The sequence below is a fragment of the Ovis canadensis genome, chromosome 26 (assembly GCF_042477335.2).
Source record: "Ovis canadensis isolate MfBH-ARS-UI-01 breed Bighorn chromosome 26, ARS-UI_OviCan_v2, whole genome shotgun sequence".
Lineage (NCBI taxonomy): Eukaryota > Metazoa > Chordata > Mammalia > Artiodactyla > Bovidae > Ovis > Ovis canadensis.
Genome location: NC_091270.1, coordinates 50,544,650 through 50,569,388, shown reverse-complemented (window position 1 = coordinate 50,569,388; position 24,739 = coordinate 50,544,650). Strand labels below are relative to the sequence as shown.

The 24,739-nt window shown below is 37.8% G+C and overlaps 1 protein-coding gene across 1 annotated transcript in view; it reads right to left on the bottom strand.

Annotated features, from left to right (window-relative positions):
* ADAM18 (ADAM metallopeptidase domain 18) overlaps positions 1–24,739 on the bottom strand; it is a 120,221-nt gene that overhangs the window by 18,106 nt on the left and 77,376 nt on the right. The window contains exons 15-17 of the mRNA XM_069572949.1: positions 21,656–21,761; positions 17,215–17,398; positions 7,584–7,664 (exon numbers count right to left, since the gene is read on the bottom strand). Coding sequence (XP_069429050.1) covers positions 7,584–7,664; positions 17,215–17,398; positions 21,656–21,761 — 371 coding nt within the window. The remainder of the gene's footprint in view (positions 1–7,583; positions 7,665–17,214; positions 17,399–21,655; positions 21,762–24,739) is intronic.

Here is a 24,739-nt window from a genome sequence, read left to right as displayed (position 1 = left end):
ACTTCTGAAGACGAGCTTGAAGGATTTTGAGCATAATCTTGTTAGCATGTGAAGTGAGTGCAATTTTATGGTAATTTGAACATTCTTTGGCATTGCCTTTCTTTGGGACTGAAATGAAAACTCACCTTTTCCAGTCCTGTGGCCACTACTGAGTTTCCCAAACTTGCTGGTGTACTGAATGCAGCACTTTAACAGAATCATCTTTTAGGATTTGAAATACCTCCATTAGCTTAGTTCATAGGTATGCTTCCTAAGGCTCACTTGACTTCACACTCCAGGTTGTCTGGCTCTAGGTGAGTGACCACACCATCACGGTTATCCGGGACATTAAGACTTTCTTCTACAGCTCTTCTGTGTATTCTTGCTACCTCTTCTTAATCTCTTCTGCTTCTATTAGGTCCTTGCCATTTCTATCTTTTACTGTGCTTATCCTTGCATGAAATGTTCCCTTGGTATCACTAATTTTCTTGAAGAGAGCTCTAGTCTTCCTCATTCCATTGTTTTCTTCTATTTCTTTACATTGTCCACTTAAAAAGGCTTTCTCTCCTTGCTGTTCTCTGGAACTCTGCATTCAGTTGGATTTATATTTACCTTTCTCCTTTTAGGCCATTCAGGAATGACATAAATCAAAGCCCTTATGATTTACAGGGGAAGGGATGAATAGTTTCAAGGGACTAGATCTGGTAGACAGAATGGCTGCAGAACTATGGACTGAGGTTTGTAACATTGTTCAGGAGGTTTTGACCAAAACCATCTCCAAGAAAAAGAAATGCAAGAAGGAAAAGTGTTTGTCTTCTAAGTTTATTAAAGACTATATAATTGATACATAGGGCTTCACTCAGGCTTGACAGTAAATAATCTGCCTGTAATGCAGGAGACCCAGGTTTGATCCCTGGGTCAAGAAGATCCTCTGGAGAAGGGAATGGCTACCCACTCCAGTATTCCTGCCTGGAGAATTCCATGGACAGAGGAGCCTGGCAGTGATACTCCCTGGGGTCGCAAAGAGTTGGACATGACTGAGTGACTAACACACAAAAGAAGGCCTTCATCCACTAATTAAGTCCCTCTCCACTGCTAAGCGCTTTCTGTCTTACATATATTCACAGACACATACCCACATCCACAAACATATAAACACTCGTTCCCAGGTTTTTGCCAAACAAACATCACTAATGATATATTATGAATTTATTCCCATACCTGAAGGTATAAATATAGGGCTAGCACATTTTGAGAAATTGACATTTTTGGTTATTTCCTATCATTATATTGCAGACATTGTGTTTTGTCCATGTATGCTGATAATGATAAATTTGGGGGGTTTAAAGATAACGCTGGGCTGGTGCCAGGAGCCAGTGTGAGAAACTCTGCCCATGGCAAAGGTCATGAAGAAGGAGGCTCGACATATGCAAAGGCGGGATTGAGCCTCAGGAGTCCCCCTGGAAATTCTCGAGCATCTTCTCCCAAAACCAGAGTCTGCCTACTTTATTGCTTTATGCTTTCACTTACACTTTTGACATTTTGGGGGGCTGTCCCCCCTCAATCTCTCTCTGAGAAAGAGTTAACTTAAAGCTCCAGCTAATAAAATTCCTGGGCATGACAAGAGTGTTTCAGTTCACAAACTCCTCTGAAAGTTCTCTAGCCTGCCTGACAGGCTCGTCCGGCCACATGTGATTGTTCACAGCCTCCCAACTGTGAGAGGCACAAGATGCTTTAAACTTTCTAAACACAGATTCTTTTGAGAAGTTAGAAAATTATTAGTATAGTATAGTGGGTTGATTAGGAATTATATTGGTGAAGGATTTTTTATTTATTGGGCCAATGTTTGCCGCTAAGTCTCCATATCCCCTGCCCTCATACACATTAATGAATATAACTAGCATATAAGAGAAGTAAGTATTAACCTTTGATATTAATTCATGTTAAACCTTAGGCTAAGTAAATTATTTTCTTAATTGTAACCCACTGCACCTTCACCCTATAGGAATGCAACTTTATCGCGTGCCTTAGGAGGGTGGCACTTGGTTTAAGAAAAATTCACCCCAGGAAGAATAAGTTTTAAGGTTGACTGACCGTTATCAGAAAGGGCCATAAAATTTCAGCAGGCCTCATGGCCGTAAGATGATGTAAAGCCCCTAAGACATTTGTATAAAGCACCTGATTTTGATAAGGGTCAGGTCTGCTGACCCTGCGTGACTCTGAATTCCATCTCTATGTGTAACAAAAGTATATAAGCGGATCTGAAAAATAAAGAGACGGACCAGTTCCTGGAAAGACTGGTTTTTCTCGTGTGGTCTCTTTTCATTCTCTTTTTTTCTGGCTGAATTCCCATCTGGAGCGTGGAGGCTCGCCATGTCTACTTACTTGCCCTGGCTTCTAAGACCCACGCGAGAGGGAGTCCAAGGCAGGTCACCCTCCACTCTTCAAGTGGGTGCCAGTGGCCTATGTAGGTGGTGCAAACTCCTTGTCTTGGAGTTTTATTGGTTTTCTGCATAAACCAAGTTATTCAGCCTCTTTTCTCCATTAATTTTCCTACTACACCATTCTTTCCTAATCTCTCTTTATATCTCTAATTAAATAATTCTTTTCTAAGACACCGACTCTGTCCCCCCTTCGAATTCCCTGGATCCACTGGGGCTGGACCCGGGCAGGCTGGAGGAAGCACAAGCTGGAGTCAAGATAGGTGGGGAAAATATCGATAACCTCAGATATGCAGATGACACCAGCCTTAGGGCAGAAAGCAAAGAGGAACTAAAAAGCCTCTTGAGGAAAGTGAAAGTGGAGAGTGAAAAAGTTGGCTTGGCTTAAAGGTCAACATTCAGAAAATGAAGATCATGGCATCTGATCCCATGATTTCATGGCAGGTAGGTGGGGAAACAGTAGAAACAGTGTCAGACTTTATTTTGGGGGGGGCTCCAAAATCACTGCAGATGTTGATTGCAGCCATGAAATTAAAAGACGCTTACCCCTTGGAAGAAAAGTTATGACCAACCTAGATAGCATATTCAAAAGCAGAGACATTACTTTGCCAACAAAGATCCATCTAGTCAAGGCTATGGTTTTTCCAGTGATCATATATGGATGTGAGAGTTGGATTGTGAAGAGAGCTGAGCGCTGAAGAATTGATGCTTTTTTTAAAAAAAATTTTATTTTTACTTTATTTTTCTTTACAATACTGTATTGGTTTTGCCATACGTTGACATGAATCCACCATGGGTGTACATGAGTTCCCAAACATGAACCCCCTTCCCACCTCCCACCCCATATCATCTCTGTGGATGAAACTGGAGAATTGATGCTTTTGAACTGTGGTGTTGGAGAAGACTCTTGAGAGTCCCTTGGACTGCAAGGACATCCAATCAGTCCATCCTCAAGGAGATCAGTCCTGAGTGTTCACTGGAAGGACTGATGTTGAAGCTGAAACTCCAATATTTTGGCCACCTGATGCAAAGAGTTGACTCATTGGAAAAGACCCTGATGTTGGGAGGGATTGGGGGCAGGAGGAGAAGGGGACGACAGAGGATGAGATGGCTGGATGGCATCACTGACTCGATGGACATGAGTTTGAGTGAACTCCGGGAGTTGGTGTTGGACAGGGAGGCCTGGCATGCTGTGATTCATGGGGTCGCAAAGAGTCGGACATGACTGAGTGACTGAACTGAACTGAAAGATTATTGAAATATTAAATTTCTTTTCCCTACATATCAAAAGTGATTTCAATGAGTTTTATTTATAATACTGAAATCCAAAGTGTTGTTCTAATTTACACGTCAATATTTCTTCTTCTTCTTCTTCTTTTTTTTTTTTGATATTTAGTGTAGCCCAACTTCCCAGGTGGCCTTAGTGGTAAAGAATCTGCCTGCCAATGCAGCAGGCACAAGAGATGTGGGTTCAACCTTGGTTTGGGAAGATCCCTTGGATTAGGAAATGGCAACCCACTCTAGAATTCTGGCTTGGAAAATCCCATAGACAAAGGAGGCTGGCTGGTTATGGTCCATGGGGTTGCAGAGTTGGACACAGCTGAGCACACACATACACACACAATGCACTGGTGATAAATATTTTAATGTAAAATTTTGAAATTAAGAGTAAAATATCATTTATTTCATATTTCAAATCTAATCCCCAAATTTCTGCTATCCTGATTTAACATAAATAACAGAGGTTACCATCATTACATTTTTACTAATGTAGTGAAAGAAAAAGGATGGCCAGCTAGAGCAGAAGCAATAAACAAATAAATATTATTAAATTTTATTAAGTGAAGAATGACTTGCTATTTCAGACTAGATATATAATTTGACTTTTTAGTGTTTAGTCTCTAAATCGTGTTTGACTTTTTGTAACCCCATGACTGTAGCCCACCAGGCTCCTCTGTCCATGTGATTTCCCATGTAAAAATACTGGAGTGGGTTGCCATTTCCTTCTTCAGGGCATCTTTCTAACCCAAGGAGTTCTTAGCAGAAAAAATGAAATGAAAACATATACCTTAGTCACTTGTCAGTAATATTTCTAATGTCAGAAAATGAAGAAAGGTAATCTCACAACATTCAGCACAAATACAATGGAATTAAACTACCATCATATTTCTCTTTGACAGGACTGAAGGAAATAGAACAGTCCAACTGAGCTTACAAAGTTTTGGGAGAGCAGAACTAAAACAATAATTTTGTGCCAACAGAGTGAGCGTTTTTGTTTTTTTTTTTAATGTGGAAAGACAACATTTTTGTATTGTTGATATGCTAGAACTCTAAATGCATACTGCACAAGATATATTTCTCTCTACTTTAAAGTGGTATTCCAGCACCCTATCTCTCCCATTAAAATAGGTGAACAATGTCATGTCAGAAACAACATTTATCTAGAATATAAAATCTAAATAAATAAATTCCTTATAAATTTTAAGAAAAAAAATTAACATAATAGGCCAAATCTCTTAGGAACATCAAAGTATTTTTTAAATAAAACGTTTTACTATAAAATAGAATATACATAAACCTAGTCTTACTGGAATGTTAATTTTGTAATGTGTAAAATATCAAATTATGACAAAGGTCATTCTAGTCAAAGCTATCATTTTTCAGCAGTCATATATGGATGAAAGAGTTGGACTAAAAAGAAAATTGAGCACTGAAGTGTTGATGCTTTTGAACTGTGGTGTTGGAGAAGACTCTTGAGATTCCTTAGACTGCAAGGAGATCCAACCAGGCCATCCTAAAAGAAACCAGTCCAGAATATGCATTGGAAGGACTGATGCTGAGGCTGAAACTCCAATACTCTAGACACCTGATATGAAGAACTGACTCATTTGAAAAGACCCTGATGCTGGGAAAGATTGAAGGCAGGAGGAGAAGGGGACGACAGATGATACAATGGTTGGATGGCATCACTGACTCAATGGACATGAGTTTGAGTAAACTCCGGGAGTTGGTGACAGGGAGGTCTGGTGTGCTGCAATCCATGGGGTCACAAAGAGTCGGACACAACTGAGTGACTGAACTGAACTGACACTTGAAACTAATATGATATTGTATGTTAATTACAGCTAAACAAAATCTATCAATAAACTGCAACCTATAAGTTTGGTTTGAGATTTTACAAAAAATACTGAGGCTGAAGGCTTAAAGCAGAGAATTGAACAAAGAAGAGCAAAAGATCAGACCAACAATGATAACAATTAAAACGAACAACAATGAACGTAAAAAACAAAACATGAAAATGTAGCTAACCTTGTTTACAGAGAAGTTTCATAGAAAATTCAAGACAAAGCATCAGCATTCTATATCTTCTAAAACCAATCAAGTAAATTGTAATACTGAATATTCAGTTCAGTTCAGTTGCTCAGTCGTGTCCGACTCTTTCCAACCCCATGAATCGCAGCACACCAGGCCTCCCTGTTCATCACCAACTCCCGGAGTTCACTCAGACTCACGTCCATCGAGTCCATGATGCCATCCAGCCATCTCATTCATGGTCGTCCCTTTCTCCTCCTGCCCCCAATCCCTCCCAGCATCAGAGTCTTTTCCAATGAGTCAACTCTTTGCATGAGGTGGCCAAAGTACTGGAGTTTCAGCTTTAGCATCATTCCTTCCAAAGAAATCCCAGGGTTGATCTCCTTCAGAATGGACTGGTTGGATCTCCTTGCAGTCCAAGGGACTCTCAAGAGTCTTCTCCAACACCACAGTTTAAAAGCATCAATTCTTTGGCACTCAGCCTTCTTCACAGTCCAACTCTCACATCCATACATGACCACAGGAAAAACCATAGCCTTGACTAGATGGACCTTAGTCGGCAAAGTAATGTCTCTACTTTTGAATATGCTATCTAGGTTGGTCATAACGTTTCTTCCAAGGAGTAAGCGTCTTTTAATTTCATGGCTGCAGGCACCATCTGCAGTCATTCTGGAGCCCAAAAAAATAAAGTCTCACACTGTCCACTGTTTCCCCATCTATTTCCCATGAAGTGATGGGACCAGATGCCATGATCTTCATTTTCTGAATGTTGAGCTTTAGGCCAACTTTTTCACTCTCCTCTTTCACTTTCATCAAGAGGCTTTTTAGTTCCTCTTTACTGTCATAATGGTGGTGTCATTTGCATATCTGAGGTTATTGATAAGTCTCACGGCAATCTAGATTCCAGCCTGTGTTTCTTCCAGTCCAGCGTTTCTCGTGATGTGCTCTGCATATAAGTTAAATAAGCAGGGTGACAATATACTGCCTTGACATACTCCTTTTCCTATTTGGAACCAGTCTGTTGTTCCATGTCCAGTTCTAACTGTTGCTTCCTGACCTGCATACAGATTTCTCAAGAGGCAGGTCAGGTGGTCTGGTATTTCCATCTCTTGAAGAATTTTCCACAGTTTATTGTGATCCACACAGTCAAAGGCTTTGGCAGTCAATAAAGCAGAAATAGATGTTTTTTCTGGCACTCTCTTGAATATTACAAAACTGAGTACTGATAAATTTGATTTCATTTCTGTAATGTTGACCAAATCATACACTGATTTCCTTTTTGGAAAGTAGTAAAACAAGGGACCCAAGTTATACATTTTTAAGAAGTAAATATTCAATGCAAAAGTAACTACAAATCTGTATTGCCAGGTTAAAATGGATAAACAGTTGAGAAAAAAAAATGTTTTTTGCATAAAGATACTTTCTTATAGAAGCCTCTTCATAAAAACTTCAGAAATTCTCTAACATGTCTTTAAGAATATCTTCTGTAAAATACTATATAGCTTTAAATTTTAACTATGAAGAGTATGAAGAAGACATATATTCACAATATAGTAAAATATGCATTCATTTGCATGAGAAAATGATTTTTTTTAAATTTAAATGTGTTACCAATTCATAAGTTTTGAGTGCTTACAATAAATTCAGTACACATATAGTACAGTTCACTAAATAGTGTTTTGATTGGTTGGTAATCAGCTGATTTTCTTTACATTAGTTAGCTATTCCTAGGCAAGACTGGATAAAAGAGGAACTTAGATTTTCATTTCTCCTAAACAGGATAGATTTTTCACTTTGAATTACTCAAAAAATAACATAAAATTTAGAATTACCAAAACAAAAGTAGCTTACCCCATTTCCTCTGCATTTTATAGTGGCATTACAATTATATCCCATTAAAGGAACTTCTTTGCAGGTTTTATTTATACAATACTAAAACAAAACAAGCAATATTACATAGTTATTTACAAATCTGACACAAGGAAAGAATTAACTTTATCGTGTGTATACAAAAGAACAGAAGACATACTTGCTGAGACTTTATATTATGCATCACTCTGATTTTGGAACAAAGATTCTATCAATCCAATACAAAAATCTAAACAATAGTAAGAGTTAAAAAAATAAAATCGGAGCATGTTTGCCTAAACACAGTTTATGCAGTGATGCCATATAATTTTGGTTTTAATGCTTACAGTTGGGAACTGAAATGAGAATCACCATTATGGGAGTTAATGTTCTGCTATGAATAATTGGTTAGATTAATATTAATGATTTGTCTGCTCAAAAACTGGAAAATAATTTATTATTTTAGTTTCAGTGTAAATGTAAATTATTATTTTGGATGGTAAATTATCATAAATCCTTGTTATAATACTAACTATAATAGTCCATCAAGAGAAATATTTTAACCTAACATGTATGCATTGCAAAACCCTAGTAATGCTGAAGTGGTTAATCAGGGGTTAAATTAGTCATTTTTTCCCTTCATTTACTTTTCTCTATTTTTTAAGCTAAGGTTGTAACATATATTCTCTTGACTTCTTTAAATACATCAGTGTAACACATGATGAAATCATTGAAAAGAAGAATGAAATTTAGCATTTTCCAATTATTTCCTGAAAATTAACATATAGCCAATGAGTAAATAATGCTGTGTAAACCATCTATTTTTGCTGTTTCTCTTGGATATAATATTGGAAGTGTTAGCCAGAGCAATCAGGCAAGAAAATATGAAAAGTACACACATTATAAATAAACAAGTAAAATTATCTCTTTGCAGGTGATATAATCTTGTATGTCAACTCTAAAGACTCCACATACACAAAAGTTTGTTAGAACTAATCAACAATTCAGTAAAATTTCAGGATAAAATATTAACATACAAAACTAAAGACATTTCTGTAACAATGGACATTCTAAAAAGGAAATTAAGAATACAGTTCTGCATGTAAGAATTAAAGATTTTAAAATTTAAAAAATAAAAAACTAAAAATTAAAAAAAAAAAAAAGAATACAGTTCTATAAAGAATAGCATCCACTATTATTAGACAATTAAAATTAACCAAGAAGCATACATTGAAAACTGAAAGAAATACTAAAAAAAAAAATTTAAAACCAGAAAAATAAAATTTATCCTGTGTATATGGCGTGGAAGATATAATATTATTAATATATCAATACTATCCAAAGCTTCTATAAATTCAATGCAATCTGTCAAAATTTCAAGACAGATAGCTTTTTCATAAATAGAAAAACTCATCATAAAATGCACATGGAATCACAAGAGATTCTATATAGCTAAAACAGTCTTTAAAAAGAACAAAATTGGAGGACTCACACTTCTTGATTTCAAAACTTACTGTAGTGTTCACTTCAGCCGCACATATACTAAAATTGGAATGACACAGAGAAGATCAACATAGCTCCATAGTCAAGGCTATGGTTTTTCCAGTGGTCATGTATGGATGTGAGAACTGGACTGTGAAGAAGGCTGAGTGCCGAAGAATTGATGCTTTTAAACTGTGGTGTTGGAGAAGACTCTTGAGAGTCCCTTGGACTGCAAGGCGATCCAACCAATCCATCCTAAAGGAGATCAGTCCTGGGTGTTCATTGGAAGGACTGATGCTAAAGCTGAAACTCCAATACTTTGGACACCTCACGTGAAGAGTTGACTCACTGGAAAAGACTCTGATGCTGGGAGGGATTGGGGGCAGGAGGAAAAGGGGACGACCAAGGATAAGATGGCTGGATGGCATCACCGACTTAATGGACATGAGTTTGGGTGAACTCTAGGAAATGGTGATGGACAGGGAGGCCTGGCGTGCTGTGATTCTTGGGGTCGTAAAGAACCGGACACGACTTGAGTGACTGAACTGACTGACTGACTGACTGATGCAAGAGTGACACTGAAATACATGAAGTGTTCTATATTAAAAAAAAAAAAATCAACTTTTGCACAGTGAGTCAACTCTTCACATGAGGTGGCCAGAGTACTGGAGTTTCAGCTTTAGCATCATTCCTTCCAAAGAAATCCCAGGGTTGATCTCCTTCAGAATGGACAGGTTGGATATCCTTGCAGTCCAAGGGACTCTCAAGAGTCTTCTCCAACACCACAGGTCAAAAGCATCAATTCTTCGGCACTCAGCTTTTTTCACAGTCCAACTCTCACATCCATACATGACTACTGGAAAAACCATAGCCTTGACTAGACGGATCTTAGTCGGCAAAGTAATGTCTCTGCTTTTGAATATGCTATCTAGGTTGGTCATAACTTTTCTTCCAAGGAGTAAGCGTCTTTTAATTTCATGGCTGTAATCACCATCTGCAGTGATTTTGGAGCCCCCAAAAATAAAGTCTCACACTGTTTCTACTGTTTCCCCATCTATTTCCCATGAAGTGATGGGACCAGATGCCATGATCTTTGTTTTCTGAATGTTGAGCTTTAAGCCAACTTTTTCACTCTCCTCTTTCACTTTCATCAAGAAGCTTTTAAGCTCCTCTTCACTTTCTGCCATAATGGTGGTGTCATCTGCATATCTGAGGTGATTGATATTTCTCCTGGCAATCTTGATTCCAGCTTGTGTTTCTTCCAGTCTGGCGTTTCTCGTGATGTGCTCTGCATATAAGTTAAATAAGCAGGGAGACAATATACAGCCTTGACATACTCCTTTTCCTATTTGGAACCAGTCTGTTGTTCCATGTCCAGTTCTAACTGTTGCTTCCTGACCTGCATACAGATTTCTCGAGAGGCAGGTCAGGTGGTCTGGTATTCCCATCTCTCTCATAATTTTCCACAGTTTATTGTGATCCACACAGTCAAAGGCTTTGGCATAGTCAATAAACCAGAAATAGATGTTTTTCTGGAACTCTCTTGCTTTTTTGATGATCCAGCAGATGTTGGCAATTTGATATCTGGTTCCTCTGCCTTTTCTAAAACAAGCTTGAACATCAGGAAGTCCATGGTTCACTTATTGCTGAAGCCTGGCTTGGAGAATTTTGAGCATTACTTTACTAGCGTGTGAGATGATTGTAATTGTGCGATAGTTTGAGCATTCTTTGGCATTGCCTTTCTTTGGGATTGGAATGAAAACTGACCTTTTCCAGTCCTGTGGCCACTGCTGAGTTTTCCAAATTTGCTGGCATATTGAGTGCACCACTTTCACAACATCATCTTTCAGGATTTGAAATAGCTCAACTGGAATTCCATCACCTCCACTAGTTTTGTTCATAGTGATGCTTTCTAAGGCCCACTTGACTTCACATTCCAAGATGTCTAGCTCTAGATGAGTGATCACACCATCGTGATTATCCGGGTCATGAAAATCTTTTTTGTACAGTTCTTCTGTGTATTCTTGCCACCTCTTCTTAATATCTTCTGCTTCTGTTAGGTTCATGCCATTTCTGTTCTTTATCGAGCCCATTTTGCATGAAATGTTCCCTTGGTATCTCTAATTTTCTTGAAGAGATCTCTAGTCTTTCCCATTGTGTTCTTTTCCTCTATTTCTTTGCATTGATCACTGAAGAAGGCTTTCTTTGCACCGTAAAAGAAACTATAAATGTGACAAAATGTCTACCCTCAGAATAGTTGAAAATATTTGCAAATGAAGCAATTGACAATTAATCTTCAAAATATACAAACAGTTCATTAAGCTCAATATAAAAAATAGTAATAAAAAATAAGACCTAAATAGATATTTCTCCAAAGACATATAGATGACAAACAAATACATGAAAAGATGTTCAACATCACTAAAAATCAGCGAAATGCAAATCAAAACTACAGCAGGATATCACCTCACACAGGTCAGGATGGCCACCATCAAGAACTCAACAAACAATAAACGATGGAGACCTTTTGGAGAAAAGGAAACCTCAATGCACATTGATGAGAATGTAAATTTATGCGGCAACTATGGAGAACAGTATGGAGGTTCCTTAAAAAACTAGAAATAGATTTGGCATATGATCCACCAATCCCACTCTTCTATATATATTCAGAGAAAACCATAATTTGAAAAGACATATACAGTGTTCATAGCAGCACTCTTTACAATAGCCAGAACATGGAAGCAACTAAAATGTTGATCAACAGAGAAATGGATAAAGAAAATGTGATACATACATACAATGGAATATTATTCAGACATAAAAATGAACAAAATTCTCATTTGCAGAGACATGGATGGACCTCAAGAGCATCATGCAGAGTGAAGTAAATCAGAAAGAAAAAAAAATATCATATATCAAAGCATATATCTGGAATCTAGAAAAATGGTATAGATGATCTTATTTGCAAAGCAGAAATAGAGACACTAGCATAGAAAACAAATGCATAAGTACCAAGGGTGAGGAGGGGTGGGATGAGTTGGGAGATTGGGATGGACATATAATACACTATGGATACTATACATAAGATAGAAAGCCAATGAGAACCTACTGTATAGCACAGGGAACTCTGCTCAGTGCCCTGTCATGACCTAGATGGGAAGGAAATCCAAAAAAGAGAGGGTATATGTATACATAAGGTGGTTCCCTTTGTTGTACAGCAGAAACTGACACAGCAGTGTAAAGCAACTATACTTCAGTTTAAAAAAAAAAAAGTAAGCACTATATGAAAACCACGTGGTTCTGGCATAAATTCAGACAAACTGACTAGTGAAACAGATTATATATGGTCAAGCGAATGCACTTAATGCCATTGAATTGGATACTTGAAAATGGTTAAAAGTGTGAATTTTATGCTATGTACATTTTATCCAATTTAAAACGTTAAGAGAAAAACTTGCGCAGAGGTGTTTGGCACCCTTAAGTCTCCTAGATAACAGTCATGATCAAAGTCTCTGGCAATCTTGATCCATTTTCCAAAATTCTCCATGTGAATTTAATCACCTATGCTTCCTCATTTTTATCAAACTACATAACTAACCTACAATAAGGGAAAATGCCCTATCTTTACAAATTCCAATCTTTCTTAGGAATCTAGATTTCTCAAATACCATTAATATTGCTTTTCAGATCATCTAGATGAAACAGAACTATAAAAGAATACAAGTCACATAGTTATATCAATTGACAAAGTAAAAGTATTTGACAACATTCAACATCTATTTGTAATGAAAAAATCAAATCTGAGTGAACAAGGAATACAAGGGAATTTACTCAAGTTGCTAAGGGTCATATTCAAACCTACTCCTAGTAAAACAACTGACTGTAAACGACAATGTTTTCCCCTTAATGAGGAAGAAAGCAAGTGTGTCTATTCTCAAGACTTTTATTAAACATAATACATGAAGTTTTAGCCAGTGGAATAAGCAAGGAAACAAATAAAAGTTACGTGGAGAAGGCAATGGCACCCCACTCCAGTACTCTTGCCTGGAAAATCCCATGGATGGAGGAGCCTCGTGGGCTGCCGTCCATGAGGTCGCTAACAGTTGGACACGACTGAGATTTCACTTTCACTTTCATGCATTGGAGAAGGAAATGGCAACCCACTCCAGTGTTCTTGCCTGGAGAATCCCAGGGACAGGGGAGCCTGGTGGGAGGTTATCTACGGGGTTGCACAGAGTCAGACACGACTGAAGCAACTTAGCATCAGCAGCAGAAAAAACAAACAAACAAAAAACAAAATAAACAAAAAAACCTGTCTTTATTTGAAAATGAAGTGATTGTCTACATACAAAATTCTAAGGATTCTACAAAAATGTTCTAGAAATAACAAAATAATTCAGCAAGGTTTTGGGTGCACGTTGAACATATTGAAAATTACATTTATATAAACATGTGAAAGATGAAATTAAAAACACAATGTCAGTTATACTTACTCCAAAGTGAATAAAATGTTGACATGCAGTCAAATAGAAGATACACAACATCTATACCTTAAAAATTATAAAATGCTCATGAAAGAAATCAATGACTACTTAAATAATTGAGGCGACTTACCATTTTCATGCATTGAAAAATTCAACATAATAAAGATATTCATTCTTCCCAAATTAAACTACAGTTTTAACATAATTCTTATTGAATTTCTGAAGAGTTTTATGTTGTCTCATAAAAGTTTATTTGAGCTTCCCCAGTGGCTCAGAGGTAAAGAATCCACCTACAATGAGGAAGCCATAGGAGACATGGGTTCGATCCCTGGTTCAGGAAGATTCCCCTAAAGGAGGATAGGGCAACTCACTCCAGTATTCTTGCCTGGAGAAATCCATGGACAGAGGAGCCTGGCTGGCTACAGTCCATGGCATCACAAAGAGTTAGATATGACTGAACAACTAATAGGGCTTCTCTGATAGCTCAGTTGGCAAAGAACCTACCTGCAATGCAGGAGACCTTGGTTGGATTCTTGAATGGGGAAGGTCCACTGGAAAAGGGATATGCTACCCACTCCAGTATTCTTTTGCCACCCACTTTAAGCAGTGCTAGCAGAAAAGAACCTGCCTGTCAATGCAAGAGACATAGACCCAGGTTCAAACCCCTGGGTCAGGAAGATCCCCTGGAGGAGGGCATGGCAACCCACTCCAGAATTCTTGCCTGGAGAATCCCATGGACAGAGAAACCTGGCAGACTACAGTCCATAGGGTTGCAAGAGTCAGACAAGACTGAAGCAACTTAGCATGGCACGGCATAAGTTTATTTTACAGTTTATATTGAAAAGTGCAGGGCCTAGAATAACCAAAACTATATTTTGAAAGAAAAGTAAACTGAGAAGAATCACTCTGCTTATTATTAAAGCTTACTAAGTCAAGCGGGCCTTAGAAAGCATCACTGTGAACAAAGCTAGTGGAGGTGATGGAATTCCAGTTGAGCTATTTCAAATCCTGAAAAATGATGCTGTGAAACTGCTGCACTCAATATGTCAGCAAATTTGGAAAACTCAGCAGTAGCCACAGGACTGGAAAAGGTCTGTTTTCATTCCAATCCCAAAGAAAGGCAATGCCAAAAGAATGCTCAAATTACCTCACAATCGCACTCATCTCGTACGCTAGCAAAGTAAATTCTCCAAGCCTGGCTTCAGCAATACTTGAACTGTGAACTTCTGGATGTTCAAGCTGGTTTTAGAAAAGGCAGAGGAACCAGAGATCAAATTGCCAACATCTGCTGGATCATCAAAAAAGCAAGAGTTCCAGAAAAACATCTATTTCTGCTTTATTGACTATGCCAAAGCCTTTGACTGTGTGGATCACAATAAACTGTGGAAAATTCTGAAAAAGATGGGAATACCAGACCATCTGACGTGCCTCTTGAGAAACCTATATGCAGGTCAGGAAGCAACAGTTAGAACTGGACATGGAACAACAGACTGGTTCCAAATAGGAAAAGGAGTACGTCAAGGCTGTATATTATCCCCCTGCTTATTTAACTTATATGCAGACTACATGGTGAGAAATGCTGGGCTGGAAGAAGCACAAGCTGGAATCAAGATTGCCAGGAGAAATATCAATAACTTCAGCTATGCAGATGACACCACCCTTATGGCAGAAAGTAAAGAGGAACTAAAAAGTCTCTTGATGAAAGTGAAAGAGGAGAGTGAAAAAGTTGGCTTAAAGCTCAACATTCAGAAAACAAAGATCATGGCATCCAGTCCCATCACTTCATCGGAAACAGTTGGGGAAACAGTGGAAACAGTGTCAGACATTTTTTGGTGAGGGGCTCCAAAATCACTGCAGATGGTAATTGCAGCCATGAAATTAAAAGATGCTTACTCCTTGGAAGGAAAGTTATGACCAACTTAGACAGCGTATCGAAAACAGAGAATTGATGCTTTGAACTGTGGTGTTGGAAAATACTGTTGAGAGTGCCTTGGACTGCAAGGAGACCCAACCAGTCCATTCTGAAGGAGATCAACCCTGGGATTTCTTTGGAAGGAATGATGCTAAAGCTGAAACTCCAGTACTTTGGCCACGTCATGCAAAGAGTTGACTCATTGGAAACGACTCTGATGCTGGGAGAGATTGGGGGCAGGAGGAGAAGGGGATGACAGAGGATGAGATGGCTGGATGGCATCACCGACGCGATGGAAGTGAGTTTGAGTGAACTTTGGAAGTTGGTGATGGACAGGGAGGCCAGGCGTGCTGCAATTCATGGGGTCGCAAAGAGTCAGACACGACTGAGCCACTGAACTGAACTGAACTGAAATTGCTAAAGTAATCAAGAGAACATGATATTTGTAGATATATAGACCTGCAGATTAATATAACAATCTAGACAATCCAAAAACAGACTCACAAATATATACTCAATTCATTTTTGACAAAAGTAAAAAAAAGTGAACCTCAACCTAAACCTCAGGTTAAAGTAAATTAACTGAAAATAAACCAAATGTAAAACAAACTTAAATGTAAAACACAATATTACACATTTTTAGAAATAAAAAAATCTGTGAGACTATCTTCATGACCCAGGGCTTATAACTCTAACTATAACTTATAACTAGGCTTATTAGACTTGACACAAAACACATGTTCTATGAAAGGAAAAATTGAAAAATCGATGCCATGAAAAGCTTTTCTATATGAGTTTCTCCACCATGTAAATTGCTTTAGCAAAGCAAGCAAGCTGAGAAGGTGAGAGAAAGAAAGTGTGCGTGCCAAACAGAAGTCACTGTCTTTTTTAAAACTCATCTTATAAATGACATTCCATAACTTTCACCATCTTCTCTTTCTTAGAAGCCAGTCAGTATATCTAGTGCACACACAGACGAAGAGGATTACATGGGGTGTGAATATCAGGAAGTGGGAGCATTGGAGCCATGTTAAAGATGCTGACCATAAGAGGCAAGTTCCCAAGGGGATAGGACTGCTCAACGCAGACAGAAAAACTGGCTGTTTGATTAATCGTCTTAAGCTTTTATTTTTAATACATAAGGACTAAATGCCATTTACATAAAACACTGATTTACAACTGCTGCCTTATATTTTCTGGAATGTGTGCACTCGTATTTCAGACTGACTCTCTGAGCTTCTGAATCACTTTTCTTCTCCCTTTATTTTTTAGCTACATAAATAGTACTACATGTACATCGCAACATGAGCTCGTACATCGCTATAGCTATGCTCTCCCAGGGCAGACTTCTGCTTTGGGTCCTCTAAATTTCTCACACTCATATTTTGACAATACAGATAAAATATGAATGCTCAATTATGATTTTTCTGAAGTACGAAAAATTAAAAACACAAAATTAGAATTTTATGATTTAAAGCCATTAGAATTCAAAGATCTAAAAAGAATCAACTGTCAGTAGACTCTTGTGCTTAAAAATGCATCTTCTCCCATGAGGACTGATGACAGATTAATCCAAAAAGTCAGTGTGATTTGATAACCGAGGCTTAGTTTAATGATCTTTTCAATATCACACGGGAACTAAATGGCAGCGCCAGGTTCAAATCCTTTCTGTGTGATTGGGATAGTCATCATGGAATATAGTATCTGATAATTACATAACTTAACACAGGTAAATACAAGTGAACATGCTTGTTACCATCTGTGCACCACACGCGGTGCCATCAGCCACATAGGTATAATCTCCTCCACCTGATCTCACTGATGATGCAGTAGTTATGCAGAGAAGTCCTTGGGAATATGAATAAACTGCAGATCGAACATCACTTCTATAAGTACTATTTTGTGGCCAAACACAAGCTAACTTTCCACAAAGAACATCCCTGGAGAGGGGGAAACAAAACTATGTCTTATCATTCTGTCCTTTAATGAAACTTAAGTTTTAAATAAGTATTGTATCACATCAATGCTAACATACATGTTGTTTAACCAACAGTAAAAAATATCAGAAAAATGCCAAATGTCACTGTACACTAGGGTGCACATCTGAATGTGATACGATTAATTGGCACAGAAGCAGCAGAACTGAAATCTACACAATGAACTGAGATGTTCAGACATGCCTTTGTTGCCCATTTAAGTACTCAGTTTTGTTATCTAGCCCATTACGCCGGTCACACTCAGAAAATTCCTCACCTGCTCCCACTTTGATAAAGCTTGAGCAGTCTGCTGGTTTGTTGAGAGTGGCTGACTGCATTTATTTATACTTTGTGCATATTTTGAGACCCTTCTAATTATGCTCACTGTAATGGCCATGATCTTTAGTCAGTAAATCAATCTAATATACAGACTGTTCCTTTTGATCCCAAGATTCTTTGAATATGTTGCTATTTCCAGTCATTCTGTATTCCTTCCCTGAGAATCCAGAAACTTTTAGACCCCATATTTGGCATAAGCCCTACCAGAGTTTATCCCATAAATAGTTTATTTACTTATCAATGGGTAGAATACTGGCTTCTCTAAGAGACTTCCAATATTCCTAGTTTATGCCCTGGAAAATAATTGATGTCACTTCCTGCTCTTGGAATCACTCAAATCTACCAACTCTCATCCTCAGTTGAAAAAACAATTCTTAGTTATTGATATGTGTTTGTTGAGCATGTCACTGTTATCTCTTTAAATGTCTTTCATTGGAAAATTTCATCCCTTTGTTCTAAAAGACCATGGGGAGGCTTTTTTTTTTTTTTTAATTTATTTGGCTTTGTGGTTTGCAGGATCTTAGGTCCCTTGACCAGGGATTAAGTCTATACTCTCAGCAGTGAAAGCATGGAGTTCTAACTATTGAACTCCTGGGGAATTCTCCATGGGAGGTCCTTTTAAAATAACAGAGATTAGTTTAATGGTATCAAGAAGTGAGGGCTTCTCAGGTGACACAGTGGTAAAGAATCTGCCTGCTAAGATGTGGGTTCAGTTCTTGGGTTAGAAATATCCCCTAGAGTAGGAATGTCAACCCACTCCAGTATTCTTGTACGTAAAATTTCACGGACAGAGGAGCCTGGTGAGCTACAGTCCATGGGGTTGCAAAAGAGTCAGACATGACTGAGCAAGAACGCATCAAGACGTGAAGACTGAAATGAGAGTGGCATTCCATTTCCAAATCTTTTCCCAAGTTTCTCTCCTTCCAGTCTCATTTTTCTTGTTTCTCAGATTGAAATACTTCTTTTTATTGTTGCTCTATTCTCTTTGTATAGAATGTATCTCAAAATATCTTAAACCAACTTTACATGATAGATCTTTTTCTAGTCTGGCTATTGAGATACAAACCCCTCTTCCAAGTACATTCTCTCAAAATTTGCATTTATGGTTGAATTCTTGGAACTGGCAATCTGCTTGAATTCCTAGAATCTGCTGAAAGCAGATGAATTGAGCTATTGAATTCCAATCTCATCTAGTGATTTTACTTTGGGAAAATTCATATGCTACCATCATCTCAGATGAAGTCCACTTGTCATGCTTGCTAACTTTCACAGTTCCTTCCACCTCTGCTTTTCCTTCTTCCGTATCTTAGACCAAGATATGTATGTATGGTGCACACATACCTCTGGTCATCAGAGAGAAATTGAGGCTGACTTACCACCACCTCCTGCCTCTGTGGGCATCCTCTGTGGTGTAACTCAGTCTGCTCTCAATTGCTTTCTAATATGGTGTGGCTGGTTATATTCCATCTTTTAGAGATTATCAGGCTCTCTTCATGAGATCTCCCTTCATCAGCATTCACTTCATGATTCCAGGCTTCCTCTTTTAATCTGTTAATTTTCCGGTGTTGGGGCACGTGGGAATTTCTGCATTCTCTACACATCATAATTAATCCGTAGCAGACTCATGTGGAGGCAGATGGTGCAGGATATTGTCTTAGTCCCACTGAACTAAACACCTTCTTCAGCCATTTGTATTTTTCATAAAGGAACCAAGTTGCTTTTTAGCCATGCTGAGTGTGGTACTTTCCTAAGGGTTTTACAAATTTTTTTCTGATATTTTCCTAGGAGTTAAAGAAAGTCCTACTTCCCTCTGGAGCATTTGACTTTATCTCAGTTTTTTTTTAACATGTTCTTCCTACTTTCTGTCCTTTTATTTTTTTTTTTAAATCAACATTGTCTTTATGTCCTCTCTTAGTTCTTGAATGTGGCTCTGTTACTATTCTTTAAGGCATTTTAAGGTATCAGTTCAGTTCAGTTCAGTCACTCAGTCATGTCTGACTCTTTATAGTCACCACCAAAAAACTATACCTATGTGTAAAACTTGAATTTGGAGATAAGGACATGCCCACGAAATTATTAGCATCATCAAGGACATAGACATATCCATCACTTCCCAAAGTTTCCTCTTGCCCTTTGTATTATAATAATTATTTTATGGATGTGGTGAGAACAGTTAATAAAAGGTTTAACTTTGGGGAAAAGTTTAAGTATACAATAACATATTTTTAAAAGCTATAGGAATTAAGTTGTATAGTAGATTTCCAGAACTTATCTCCTGCTATTATTTTCTAGCTTTATTGAAGTATAGTTGACAAGATTATAAAGTATGTAAAGTATACAAATTGATGATGTGATACATGTATACATTTTGAGGGTCTTCCCTGATAGCTCAGTTGGTAAAGAATTTGCCTGCAATGCAGGAGTGAAAGTGAAAGTGAAAGTGAAGTCCTGTCTGACTCCTTGCAACCCCATGAATGCAGGAGACAGCAGTTCAATTTCTGGGTTGGGAAGATCCACTGGAGAAGCGATAGGCTACCCACTCCAGTATTCCTGGGCTTCCCGTGTAGCTCAGCTGGTTAAGAATACACCTGCAATACAGGAGACCTGGATTCGATCCCGGGGTTGGGAAGATCTCCTGGATAAGGGAAAGGCTACCCACTCCAATATTCTAGTCTGGAAAATTCCATGGACTGTATAATCCATGGGGTTGCAAAGAGTAGGATACAACTGAGTGACTTTCACTTTCACTTTACATTGTGAAATGATTCACCCTGTTAGGTGAATTAATACATTCAATATTTCATGTATTTATCCTATTTTTGTGTACAAAAATCCTATTTTGAATACATTTAAGCTCTACTCTCAGCAAATTTCATTTATATAATAATTATATAATTCTATTGCCTAATTATATAATAATTATATAGTGTTTTCACCATGTTATACATTAGATCTTCAGATCTTATTCATCTTACAACTGAAAGCATGTATCATTTTACCAATTTTTGTTTTCCACTGGCGATTACTTTTCTACTCTCTGTTTCTATGAGTTCATTTTTATTATTACAGCAGTATTATAGCAAACAGAAGTGACAAGAGAAGGCATTATTGCCATGATCTTGATGTCAGGGGTAATACTACCAGCTATTATTTTTAAGTGTAGTGTTAATTGTGGGTTTTCATTTATTGCTTTCATTATGTTGAGGTACAGTCCTTCTATACTAATATGAAGAGAGTTATTATAATGAAAGGATGTTGAATTTTGTCAAATGCTTTTTCTATACCTACTGAGATGATCATATGATTCTTATCCCTTTATTTACTAATATGGTGTATCACATCGATTGATTTGTGGATACGAAACCATCCTTATACCTCTGGAATATTATCCACTGGATCATGGTTTATGCTCCTTTTAAAGTTTTGTTAAATTTGTTTTTTTGTCAATATTTTCATCTATGTTCATCAAGGATATTGGCCTCTTATTTCACTTCTGGTAATGCCCTTGTCTGTCTATGGTATTAGGGAAATGCTAGCATTAAAAAATGATCTTGGACGTGTTCTCTTCCAAATTTTGGAAGATAAGAGATGGCAGGGAAGGTGTCTCTCAGTTTAGGAGATGAGTGATTCCATCTGTTCCCTCTGCACTGAGCCCACTTTCTACCTTCAGTAATAAACACCAAACTTCTCTTAGTCTCCTTATTAACAGGGAAAAAAAGATAAGTAAAAAAGAGTTAAATTGCATAAAAGGAAAATATACATAATGTTATTTGAAACTATTCTCCAGATACACAATTTATTGTCCATTACTATTTAGTGTCACTTGACAAGAAATAGAGACATTTTATAATTCAATGAAACAGTCATTTTCTATATACATACTTTTGCTCACAAGGTAATGGTTGGGAATTTTTAAAACCACAGTTTCCAAAACTATTATGCAAAGAGTTAACTTCTTCAAAACAGGCAAATGGAGCACCTTGAGCACCTTAAAATGAAAAACATGTCCATTAAATTATTATTCTTAATGCAAATAAAATATTTCTCAATAAAAAGCTAATGAAACTCATGGCATAAACAAAAATATTGTGGTCTTGGTCATGCTTTTTTTTTTTTTTTCCTATGTGTATCTTGTCGATGGGCTTCCCAGGTAGCTCTAATGGTAAAGAAACTTCCTGCCAACACAAGAGAGATAAGAGACAGCAGATTTGATAACTGGGTCAGGAAGACTGCCTGGAGGAGGACATGGAAACCCACACCAGTATTCTTGCCTGGAGAATCCCAAGGGCAGAGAAGTCTGGAGGGCTACAGTCCATGGGGTCAAACAGAGTTGGATATCACTGAAGAGACTTAGCACACACCCTGTCAATGCAAATATAAAGAAATGATTGTCTTATCTGATAGAAAATAGAAAATGATTATCTATATCATAGCAAAGTATCTTATAGTTAAAAACAATTTCCTGACCCCTCCCTGTGGGAATGCCTCTTTCCTAGTCCAATGTACATCAGGCTTGACCTTGTAACTTGCTCTACTTAATGAAAAGAGAGATTTGAAACATCAGTTGCGGTAAAACCTTCAGAATTAGTAGATGGGGTGCCATATTCTTATCTTGCTTAATGCAAGATAAGCAAGGCTTTAAGTAGATGCTCTTTAATCAGTTTGAGTGTCATAGTGAAGGCAGAGCAGAATATAGCAGAGTAATTGTATTAGATACATAAATCTCAAAGATTTGAGGTTTATTTCCATTTCAATAAACAGAAAGACTGGTACCTAGATGTGGAATTCTACTGTGAAATGCACCTAAAATGTGGCATTGCAATTGAAGCCTGCCAGTAGATGGCAAGAAAGAGAGTAATGCCCTGTATGCAATTTTGAAACTTTTTGAGAAACTATCTTCTCAATAATTTAAAGGTAAATAATGTCTTTAGTGAGCTTACTTCCCTGTGCAAGGTGGTCAGGAAACAGAATGTGTCTTAATTACTCTTGACTGAATTTAACCAAATGGTGCAAGTAGTCAAGAAAGAGATAAGGCAAACTCAGAAAAAAAAAAATCAGTTGTTTCAGAAACAGGAATAAAAGAAAATAAAGTTCATCCTACAGGTACTTGGGTGGATGATGACAGGTGCTAACTGATATAAACTAGAAAGTCATTATGCCCAGTTGGTTGTTCTGTGCCTAAACCATGGTGAGTGGGTTTTTGTTTGTTTGTTTTTTAATGACTGTTAACCTGATTGATTAATACAAAGATCTTCACATTCTTGTTCATGCCCATGTGTCTATCCCAGAATTCTTGTCTATAATCTAATCTCTCTGCATCCAGGTTCACCACCAACCACCTTGGCCCTTTGTCACTGTCCATAAATACATCTTTAATCCAATCTCTGAACATTTCTTCTTCATAGGAAATGAATGATCACATGATCAAAATCTTTAAAGGCATCCTCCCAGGTGAGACTGCCGCGTGGCTACTATCTTTTTTCAACTTATAACCAGTTACTGAGCCAACACACCTATAAAACTAGCCTAGGCTTATTCCTTCTGCATCTACCAGTCATAATGAAATCCCATGTATCCATTGGTAAGAGTCAAGGAGAAGCAAAGGTATAAGAAGGTAGAAAGACAAACTGTTCTAGATTTCCTGTTCATGAATTTTTCTTCTGCCTCTATTTTTATTGAGCTTGAATCTGGATGAATGCATGACTTGTATCTATCGAACCATCTGACTTAAGGGATTTGACATAACTGAGTTTATGATGAGTAGTTCTCAGCATATGATCACTGGATATCTGAAAGCCAGATTGTTTATCTCTACAGGGGCCAATAGTGTGCCCAGAGTTGTTTCTCAAGTTAGTGCAGTTTTCCAAAATGCAGCTAGAATGGGCTTCCCCAGTGGTTCAGAAGGTTGTTCAGCACAGCTTTGCTTCAGGAACCCCAGGGAACTACCCTGCTATTTTCCTAAGAAGCTTGGTAGAAACACCACATGGCATTTATTTTTCTCATAACCCACACCTCTAGTAATGGGTCTTCTGTGTTTTATGATTCAAAATGCAGGGCTGTTTGCATTGCAGCTTAGATATGCTGCAGGGGCTTATTCTGTTGTTTTTTTTAACCTCCTTCGATACTAGCAACATTTCATGTCACCTGGTAAATGGAATCAAGCAGCACTTCCTCATCTACTGCCTCTGGAACCCAAAGAAGACCACCTTTGGGTACCGTACTTGTTTCTTTTCATATGAAATGCAAGATACGTAGGGTTTGTCTTTTACTTAGAGGGTGTCAGGTCATGCCCCTGATCACTGGACTCCTAAAACTTTGCTGATATGACAGGTTCCTAAATATTCCTTCAGTGTATCTCCTGCCCTTTTGTAGCACATGTATTTTACTTAGTCCTCATACATTCTAGCTTGTCGTTGTTTAGTCACTAAGTGGTGATTGACTCTTTTGTGACCCCATGAACTATATACTATACACTAGCCAACCAGACTTGTCTGTCCATGAAATTTCCCAGGCAAGAATACTGGAGTGGGTTTCCTTCTGCAAGGGCTCTTCCCAACCCAGTGATTGAACCTGCATCTCCTGCATTGGCAGGCAGGTTCTCTACCACTGAGTCATGAGGGAAGCCCATTCTAGCTACATTTTGCTTATCTAGCCAGGTTAGCACAAAAATCAGTGACAGTGTGGATCAACATGACCTTTTCTGGGATGTCCAAATCTCTTCATCTACATGTGGCTGAATGCAGCTATATTTTAACCCTAAATTAATACCATCATCCATTCCATGTGAAAGCAAGCTGCTTCTCTTTCTCTTTTCAGGTAGGAATAGAAAAGAATATATATATTTGCCAAATCAATGGCTGCACTCCTACCACATATCTAAGGTCATGTTGATCTGCTCTAGTATAGTCACCACACTGGCAGAGCAGGTACAGTTACTTAATCTACTACTTGCTGATATTGGCAATA